The sequence below is a fragment of the Egretta garzetta genome, unplaced genomic scaffold, assembly GCF_000687185.1.
Source record: "Egretta garzetta isolate BGI_Z169 unplaced genomic scaffold, ASM68718v1 scaffold509, whole genome shotgun sequence".
Classification (NCBI taxonomy): domain Eukaryota; kingdom Metazoa; phylum Chordata; class Aves; order Pelecaniformes; family Ardeidae; genus Egretta; species Egretta garzetta.
The window spans coordinates 993,022-1,003,859 of record NW_009260814.1 but is presented as its reverse complement, the minus strand read 5'-3'; the positions used below and the strand labels follow the sequence as shown (position 1 = coordinate 1,003,859).

The 10,838-nt window shown below is 36.9% G+C and overlaps 1 protein-coding gene across 1 annotated transcript in view; it reads right to left on the bottom strand.

Moving 5' to 3' along the window:
- Positions 1-12: 12 nt before the first annotated feature.
- Positions 13-10,838, bottom strand: part of CCDC73 (coiled-coil domain containing 73) — a 97,980-nt gene continuing 87,154 nt past the window's right edge. The window contains 4 exon segments of the mRNA XM_009646927.2: positions 13-360; positions 3,310-3,443; positions 6,495-8,048; positions 9,179-9,344. Of these exon segments, the coding sequence (XP_009645222.2) occupies positions 151-360; positions 3,310-3,443; positions 6,495-8,048; positions 9,179-9,344 (2,064 nt within the window). The 3' untranslated portion in view covers positions 13-150.

The window sequence follows — 10,838 nt, the reverse complement described above, 5'->3', positions numbered from 1 at the left end:
GATTTGATTGCAGAAACAGTGAAGTAATGTTATTGGTAGGGACTGTATCAATTTTTGAAGTCTATGCACTGTATTAAACATGGAAGTACAGTGCATATATCCCATATTCTGTAGGAATACCTCTACAAATCTGGTTTACATAAGTGATCTTCACTGGCCGCCTTCATATTTTCTTTTTCTTGTTGAATGAAGTCTCTCCAAATTCAGGAATTTCTCAATTTCTTGTATTTGGTTTTGTATAATGGAGTTATGAATAGAAGAGCCGTCCTCATCTCCAAGTGCACTTTCACTTCTTGCTGGAGTTACAGTCATGTGAGAAGACTTCTGCTCATGCTGTAAAGCAGCAAATCCTTCTTTCACCTGACAGAATACAAATTTAGCAGTTAGTTAATCCACGGAAATTCAGGTACAAAGGTTCAAATTGGTGGATTTTGCTGAGCATAAAGCAAGCAAGGAAAAGTGAACAGAAAGATAAGTCAATTGGAAAATATACATTTAATTTTAAATGCTTGCTTCAGCTTTGATTTAGAAAACTTGATAATGACAAATACACTTTTATAAACCAAACCTTAGCATAAGACTTGGTACAGAAGAGTATGATTAAAAAAAAAAGACAACCTTGTACTAGAATGCAGATTAGCTAAATAAATTGTTTAATTAAACAGTTTAATGTTGCAATTGACATTTCTATTGCTCTGCAAGCATTTGATTAACAAAACCCAAAATCATGAGGTTTATAGTGTTAACTCCCTCTCTGCTTTGCTGTATAGCTTAGAAGGCAAACACAATTAACTAATGCAAGGTCTGTAATAGGTTGGGTTTTTTATGTTAAAGATCTTTTTGTTCTCCAAATAGTTTTAGTTAGTGTTTGATAGATACTTCATATGTATCCAAATCAAATCCATATGGCAACACAGTAGGGAAACAGTGTTTTGCTTGAATGATGAGTTCTCCACTCATAATCCAATGTTGTGTGGCTGCCGGGGAGCAGCCTGCCGGAGCACAGGTGCACAGCGCAGCTGGGATGCACAGAACCAGCGTTGCAGTGGTTCCTGGGGATCTGTAACATGACCTCTAATACTTGGGTGGCATGACAGGGATGCAGTGCTCTTCCAGGGATCACAAGATGAGGTCTTCCCCCCTCCCCAGTTGTTTTTTAATATTAGGCAACTGTGCCCCAACCAACTTTATCAGGCCTGTCTTTATTTTAGCACATGGATTTTGTGCTAAAATTTTCCTTCCCTGGTGCACAGCATTTCTTGAAGCTTGAAATATGAACAATAGCCTTAATGCAAATTGTTTGCTTACCCTATTGTGTAACATTAGTGCTGTACAGCTGAGGATACTGATAATTCAGGTCAATAATGACCATGATCTCTATTTCAATGAGGAAGTAACTAAATTCTTCATTTGAGCAATAAAACTTTCAACCTGTTAATTCCAGTGGCTGTATATGTACACTCCCATGTTCTTTCCCAAGGCCTCAGAAAGAAACGGATCATGCTTCATTGCAAGCCACTAGTCAAAATCTATGAAATAGCACATGGTGCTGCATCTGTCCTGTACTAATAATCTAAGAGAAGAACTTTCATTTAGGTCTTCCACATGTGGAAGTGAAATTTTCCAGTGAAATAAAGCCATGCTATGCTACTTGGATTTTACTGAAGACAACAAGCGTTTAGACCTCTTTGGAGAAGTAACTGCAGTTAGGTAATATGTATGACATTTTAATACCGTTTTGTGACAGTGGGTTTGGAATAAAGCTTTAAAAAAAATAACCTCAGCTGTCAAACTAAAAGGTATCAGCATTTGCACAATAAAATACAAGTAAAATGTGTCTTACTCAGTGCTGGCAGTAATATGGCAGCCTATGGGACATGTGCATAACAAATGCTCATTGCTGAATAGTGTGACTACAGTTAGGGGCTTGTGTTTAAACCGAGCTGAGGATGGTTACTCATCTGTACCTTGGTACTTGGGCCGCATGTACAGACTAATGTTTAAAAGAGCTCTTCATACTTTTACTAGAATCTTAAGTGCACCTATAGCATTTCTTTTTAATTTTGATCACTTTTTAGAGTACTGTACTTTGGTTGAATGAGATTACCCAAATGGTAGAAGGCATAAATAAGTCTGCTCTAGTTACAATCATACATGTTCATCAAAACAAATAAACTGAGCAGCAAAAAAGACAGCTGAGCCCATTTTTAATCTCCCAACAGCTTTTTCATACCAGTAATAAAAATTACAAATTTGAGGACAGAAGGCATTAGAATGACACCAACACAGAAGGGAGGGAGTGGTCTGCAATATCCCAGGCTGAGATTTCATAGATTAAGTATTTAGAAAATAATCTAAGGTCAAACCAGCAAGGCACTCAGTTCTTGTCCATCTCAGCTTTTACTTTCCAGCACATAAGCTTTAGTTTGGAGGTGACAAAGTAGATATAACCACAATCAGATAATGAAATAAATACAGCTTTGTATTAGCTGTAGATTAGGTATTCGTTCACTCAATTCCTGGTGCCATCTCAGTGAGAAAAAGCAAGAGAGACACCGTAAATACCACCGCTGTGTTTGGTGAAAAATCCACCTCACCATCACTCCCAAATAGAGTCACGTTAGGAAAGTTGACTAATAGAAACATCAGACTTGGCACTAGGTCAAATCCTAATACAGCAGTTAAAGCTGCTCAAGTTCCACAGTCTAACACAGATCTAAAAATGCAGCATGAGCCATTGCCGATGCCATCCTGAATGATCTCTTCACAGAGAAACAATAGGTTCCTTTTTAATCCTCTGGTTTTACACGTTTGTGTAATGTCATCCTACTAAATAAGAAGATAACTCTAGATACAGTGTCACATAACTGCAGGATAGAATAAACAGATAGGCTGTAATTCAGATATGCAGAATTTTTAGTCTTCCACAGGACCTTTTAAATAACATGTTTTTATCAAGTAATAAAGGAAGCAATGTTTTTATACTTTTACGTACTACATTTTTTTTTCTTTTTTTTTTTTTTTAACTCCTACTTTTACTGTAGGTGATGATTTTTATTAGGGTACACAATGAACTACCCTCTTCCTCCCCTCCCAAACAGACTGGTTAGCATCTGTTTGATTCATATGCTGTGACTTTTTCCTGCTGCTTTCTATCAACCTTAATTGTGAAAAATGGTGCCTTGTTGCCCTTTTGATATTATTTTGGAGATTGACTCAGTCTTAAAGTATCCAGATGCGTACAGTTGTACAAATATCTGTGGAATTAGCTCACTGAGGTCTGGTCCGCAATATTTTTAATTGACTTACATGTTCTGTGGGAAAAGAAGAATCATAAAAAGTCTTTGCTATAGCATTCCATTCTTCACTAGGGCCTCCCTGGGGGTCTCGGTGGATACTAGAGGTATTCAAAGTGTCGGCAGCTCTGTTAAAACTGGTAGAACCTGATTGACAAAAAGGAAATGGTAACAACTGCAATTTAGTCTCTAGGCACTAATTGTAATGTAACTAAACTTCTGGGTTAGCTCTGATCTTAAAAAATCAAATGTTTTTCTTTTAGACCACTGAATCTCTGTTGTAGGCTTTTCCCCTTTTCATTTTTTTTTCCATGTACTATTGCATCTATTTTGTCTCTAAAGATGAGGTATGTTTCTACTCTGATTAAAAATGTTTTTTATAATTTTCATATATTAAGTTAATGACAAATTAAAATTGTGGTTTATAGAAAATTATGCATTCTGAGTATTCTAACTGAATATACTTTTTTTCTAACAGTATTACTTTAAGACTCACCTTCTGATAATGATAATAAAATACATAATTACTGCCATCCTGACATCACATTCCAGGGTGACTCTTAGTAAAAAGGACATTCTAAATAAAAAGGTTTTTAGACAAACAAAGAACATTTTAAATAAGGAGTCTTTCTGTAAATGGCTGTACCTAATATTTCAGGAAATCAGGCTATAGCTAACTACTAGAGGTAGGAAGGGCAAATAAGCAGATTGATCATAGCAGAGTGTAAGGTTCCAGTCCTGCAGTGGCTTTATGCACCGCTAGCAGACTCCATCCAAACCAACAGCAAGTTCCTTGCAAGATCAGAGCATAAGCATACTTTCACAATTACTACTAGTGCAAACAATAGCTGTTTTGTCACTACATAGATGCCTGTTGATCACTGCTACAGTAGTAAAATCTTTGGTTTGCTATGAAAGTAGATGTTACCTCATGGTTATGTAACAGTTAATTAAGCATACTGTCATTTTCTCTTGGGAGGAAGAGGAAAACGATTATGAGTTTGGGTTTGTTTTCTTTTTTACTGGTTTGCCAGGAAGATCTTGCCTGTTCCCAGTTCATTCCTCCGTTTACTGATGTGGCGTGGCTGCTCTCTGGGAACCCCAGTTGTATAAATAGTAAATTGCAGTGTGTAAAAGGAATTCCCTCAGATAGGCTTACTCTTTCACCAATGCTCTTCGCCTCTAGGTCTCCCATAAGGCTAAACTGTTTGTGCTTCAGTAAGTAAAAAAAAAAAAAAAAACAAACCACTTTAGGGACCCCATGGAGTCCACTCCAGGTTTGCCATGTGGGAAAATACCTGAAAAGAAAATGAAACAAAACCCAACCATAGTAAGTCGTGGAAGTTGCTGCGCTGAGTACCACGACTAACTCTTGGGTGCCCTGACAGTAAGGCTCTCTAGTCTCCAGAAGAGGTGCAGGGTTCAGAGAGATCAGCAAGCTGAAGTAGGGATCTATCTAAATTAGGCAGTATGAGAAGAGTGAGGGACACACCTGGGACCCAGACCAAGATCCTCACTGTGAAGTTTTACTAGAATTCAAGAGGTCTGGTGGCTGTACTGGTCACTAGGCAACTCTTTTGGGAGATTAGGGTTATATTATATCCCTACCAACTCCTTTGGATGAACCTCTCAGTCACTTCTTTGAATTACGGTACTTTGTATACCAGAAGGTTTCTGAGAAGAAAGGGAGGAGGAACACATGGAAGAACTTCAGATAGTGCTGTCTGTTCTTACAGAAAAGATAGATGCAGGACATCACATAACTATGCATTCATTTTCTTGAAATAGGTATAAAGATTCACATTATTAAAAGAAATAATGTACCATCTGAGATCAGGATTCTGCTACCTTGCTACCACCGCTATTGTTTTAGGGACAAAGACCTTTCTGAAACTGAACTTCAAAAAACTGTGCATTTGTATACAAATATGCATAGGCAAGAGATCAACTACAGAAACAAAGTTACCTATAAACCTAAATTCGTAACACCAGAACAACATAAAGAAACCAGACTGCGGGTTTTCTGTGTCACTGCCACTGGCTGCAAAACCAAGGGACGGGGGTCTGTTCTGCCCTTTCTACATTCAAGGAGCAATGCTCAAAACACATCAGCAAAACCTCAAATAGACACAAACACCCTATGTTGTAGATCTAGCTCTTTTGAAAAACATCTGAGCACCCAAAGCTCCATTTTTTTTATGAAAGCAGGGGCTTTAATTTCTTACAGAGACTAGGAGAGAGTCTGCTTTTAAGCTTACAACATGCATTAAGAATAGAATCCGCATGCAAGCTTTATTTTGAGAAAGGCAGGCACGACTTATATTATCTATTACTGTGTCCAGTTACTGAAGTAGAGGAATATCGGTAAACGAACTGAAGTCAATTTACTGTGGAAATACAGATGAAGCTTTTATTACTTTGGTAAAAGGTTGAAATTAAAAATGGCACTTCTACTAAGTAAGTATGGGGGTCATCTAGCAGCTAATTTTATTGTAAAACAAATGTAAAATACTTTTTTTTTTTTTCCACATTTCAGTAATGATTTAGAAACGTGTGGAATAAAGCTCATATTTACTGTTTTGGATATGCAAAATACTGCTCAGCAAGTGCCAACAGCAGGAGATGAAAAAGCTCCTTCAGCACTCAGCAGCTAGGTGTGCTTTCCGGAGCTTCAGAGATTATGAACTTCTCCTTTCACACATTCAACACATTCAGATGGTTTTAAGTGTCCATCTGAATTAAAAATGTACACTAAAATAAAAAAGTAAACTTTCTCTAATCCCCATTCAAAGAAGCATCTACTGGTTCAAAAACTACCCTAATTTTTATGCAAAACGAGGGCACTGAATAATTTCCAAAATCCACTCAGTGCTTTTCAGATGTAGGCAGAGCCCTGATAGATTATGATCTACATTAGGGTTAAAAATGCCTATAAAAATTCAGTTTGTCATTGCACTGCTTTTCTTTCACAAAGGGAAATATTTAATCGGGTAATTGAGCAAACAAAAGCTGTTTAATTGCATTTATACTATAAATTAACAGACAAATCTCATCTTTTTTTTGCTATATAACTAAAATGTCAGAAGCTTTGTTTTTCTAATGCTACACTAAACTTAAGATGCAGAAATGTCACATTTTCATCATTTTTCTAAGTATATCCTGTACTTGCTTCAAAACAGAAATGCTTATTTTCCTTACCTAGTCCTGTTTCTCTTCTGTCAACGTTTTCACTGGGATTTTGACACTGTGTTTTTGAAATAACCTTTGTGTTTTCCATTAAGCACAGTAGTTTCTCTTTCAAAAGGGAAGGTTCCTTGGAAGCTGAAGTCCATGTAGCTTGACCTCTCATTTGATTTACTCTTGAACAAGAACTGAGGTCTAAAAAATTTAAGTATACTGGAGTTTTCTCAGCTTTTTTATCTGAGGTTGAAAGATCAAAGGATGACCTTCCACTTATGTTTACTAAATTTCCAGATGTTCTCATGGGTAAAGAGCATGATTCTTTCAGGTGACCCTCAGCAAACTTCCTTCCTGGAACTGTACTATTCAGTGAGTCTTTTTTCTCTTTTAACAATGTGTTATTTGTTGAATTATGAATCTCCAGGGAACATCCATTTTTGATGGAATGTATCTGAATATTGTCATTAACTTTTTTACATGGAATTAGTTTATCTGTACTTACACTATCTGTTGGGGTTTTTTTATGAATAATTATTTGAAGACCATCAGCCTTTACTGGAGATACAGCTTCAGCATTCAAAATACATGTGTTTGTGTCATTCCCCATGTGCTCAGTACTGTCTTGTTCAGGTTGCTTGCTGGGCACATCATCCACATTTATTCCTCTTTCTATTTTGGGGGTGCACAAATTGAAAGTAGCCGAGAGAGACAGATTATCACTGTGTTCTTTTGTGGCATCATCCCCACTCTCATGATCACAATAACGGGTTGGTAGATTTTGAGCATCAGTTGCAGGAACACCAGTACCCCTCAGTGCACTGTTTCTGTTTATCTTTGAGGCGTTGTCATTGTAATTTGTGTCTTCAGCATCTATGTGTGTCTGTTTAAAAGGAAGTTTATGTAATCCACTAAGATGAAACAGGTTTTTTTCTGGTTTATGTAATCCATTGCCTACATAATCATCACAGTCCAGCAAACTACATTTTTGGTATTCTGTTTGAGAATTGTCTTTAGTATAAGGTAGGATGCCAAAACTTAATTCCTTAGCTTGATGATTATCTGTACTTCTCTCACACACAGCATTCTTCTCAGTGCAAAGAGCTGCTTCAGACTCTGGTTTGGGTGCTTCAGGTGTAAGGAGACTTCTGTTGTGCTGTACGATAGTTGATTTTTTATCTGCCTTAGTACAAATTGATTCACCTCTAGTACTGCACAATTCTTGCTTGCTACAGTCTGTCTCCTGACCTGCATTTTTCTTGTAGATACTTACAGTGTCAGTACTGTCTAATAAGACTGTTCTTGTTTGTGTGTGGCATGCTGCCACTGGCCCAGTGCTGTCCTGTAGCTTTTGTTCTAAAGTTTCATTGTTTTCCTCTAGTAACATTCTAGGTGTTGGTCCTAGATTTTCTGCTTCCTTGCACTCAGTGACATGTATTTCTGAGGTCTGTCCTTGGGTAATTAAATCAGTATCTGTGCAGAGGGTATTCCTGGGAGAAGCCTCCCTTTGATTTTCTTCATAAGGGCTAGCAACATTAATTTCATCCTTAAAACTGTTTTCAAGAACTTGTAAATCTGTTAGAGTAAGTGTATTCTTTAGTTAGTGATAGATAACCCAGAGGTTTACTGCTTTATTTTTACAGCTTAAAGTCTCCAAAGAGAGAGACTCAAGATCAGTGTTGATACTGGTTTTTCTTATCTTACATTATACACACAAGTCTATCAAAAAGTTACTGAAAGATAAGTATTGTATTATGATAACTTGCGAAATATTTATAAGCTGTTCAAACAGAAAATATGTAAACATTCTTTACATTTTAGATATGGCTTATAGTTGAAATATTCCCAACTGATACCCATCAGCCTTATTATTGAAAGGGGTCTTCATTATAACACATACTTAATGAACCATTGTGTGTCTATATAAAGTTTAAGCCACTGGTTACTACTGCAACTGTATTTGTCTTTATTTTTCAAAGCGGCATTTTTATCTAAATGGAAAACCAAACCAAACCAAACTGTTTAAGGGACTATGTTCATACCAAAAGGAATATGCTACAACTTGATGGTAGTGGGTCGGTGAGGAATAACAAGCATTTCAATATCAGAAACTCAAAGGCTGAGAGCATCAATCCTTCAAAGCAGTGACTTCCTCCTTAATAATTTTCCACTTATCTTTGCCACATTTTAGAGACCAAGCATTAGAGACTAAGTAAATTTCCGTTAGGTGGCTTCAAAAACTTACTGGAGTTACAAAGTGCTTTGTACAGAAAAGATTACCCACAGGAACAGACCTTCACTGTCCTGTTCAGTGCAATCACACTCTCTCTGACTTTTTCATTTTTTTTATGTGAAAGGGAAAGTCCTTAGGTTTGCTTCCAAACACTTCTATACACGTTATAGTTCTTCCTAACCCTGTTCACTTCTCAAACTGGCATGCAGAAAGAGTATGGCAACAGCTTGTGGGGTTACAGCACACGGATCTTGCTTAACATCCCAGGGCAGCCACTAGAAGTACTGTGCTTCCATTCAGAGTTTTGTGACTGTCATGGATTAGCACTACTGACACCAAGAATTTGACTACTGTTGGTACAAAAACATTTAATTCAGGATTAAAATGTTCTCTTGTCGTATACCATATCTGTAAACTTTCATCCTTTCTTCAACAATGCTACTTATCTCTATTATCCACGTACTGTTATTACTTCGTTCTATCTGTAACTCCTCAATCCTTAAAGAGTAGTCCGCTGTGTTTTTTACTTCAGTTTCTTCATTATGTCCAAAATTACAGTCTTTTATTACAGATTGCATACACTCATTTTCTTTCTGAATAGCCTGTATTTCACTGTCTTTTGAGTGTTCTTGACCAATCTAGCATTAGAAGGGACAAAATATTATACATATTTTAATAATTTACTAGAGTCACTGATTATATTTGATGTTCAGGGTTTAGATTTAAAACTACAATTTTGATGGAAACCAAAGACTATTCACCTGAAGTATACAAAGTTAAAGTAAATGGAGGGAAAAAGCAGACTGATACCCAGGAAGAGCAGGAAAGAAATTAGGTCCTGCTATATTATGGTCCACAGAGAAAAGTTATACAGGTTGACAGAACTTCTCAGAGGAAGGAATATGTGTTGTACATGCGCTGACTAGATCACTCCCTCTGTCTGCTGGCTAATCAGTGACCTGCTCAGTAATTACATGCAGAAAAAAACCTGCATGATTGCTAATTACATTAAATATATGTGCATACACGCATATATTGACACTATTTTTTTTCTAACAAACCACCTAGTATTTTTAACTGCATTTCATAGGGCAAGTAAAGGTTATGAATTTGCAATTCCCGTCAGTCAGTTCCTCATTCCCTTCCAGATGGCATTTAACCCAAATTTGAGTCAAATTCAACAGGAGCAGATGCCTGAAAGATGTGTCTACTTAAATTTTAAGTCACTGGTATACTACTGCAGCTGTATTTGTCTTTATTTTTGAAAGTTGCATTCAATAAAGTTCTGTGAAAATTGGGAGCTGAATATTGACAAAAGACCCTAATAAAATGCTACCGAAAAGAAAAAAAAAAAAAAAAAAAAGGAAAAGAGGATGCATTCTTTATCATTAGCAGCTGTTTGGCAACTGAAGGCAGGAGCACATGCTGGCTCTTGCCCTGAAGATATGATATAGAAGTAGGTAGATGTGGGAGGGAGCAGGGGTATTGCTTAGTCCATAAAAGAGGTGAGAAAAAGCTGAAGATACTTGGGTGACTGGAGGTGTTGCAAAAGGAAGGCTGGGATGTGGGAGGGAGTTACAAGTGTTGTGCTTAGGCATTGGATGTGTGGGGAGGACAGTATATATTGCAAAATGGAGGGAGGCGCGTAGACAACACTGGTAACAAATGGGATTATTGCAATGGTGGCATAGTGGATGATGTAGAATACACACCTCAAGAAAACAGTTTTCTACTTTGCTGATTTGGGGGAGGGAGGAATCATGGTGAATGGAGGAGGGTCCTATAAATAGTTTTCCTCTGTGAAATACTCCACCTTCAAACTGAAATTTCAATTGAAATTTCTTTCTTTTTTCCTCGTATTTTAATATCATCTTCCCTGTCATTCTGATTTGGAAATTGTAAATATTAATATTTTTGCTTTTAAAGTTTTTAATTAGTTAATTTTGCTTCTTGGCTATATACTGCCTTGGCATCACATTTTCAAGCTTTTCTTTTCAAATACAAATACGAGAAGTTTCCTTTTTCTTCCACAAAAGCAATAATTTTTATAAACTCTTGCTTCCAGGAGCTGTTTTTTTAGACAGAAATACCAAACAACACAACATGAAACAGCTACTACAGTGGAACGTACC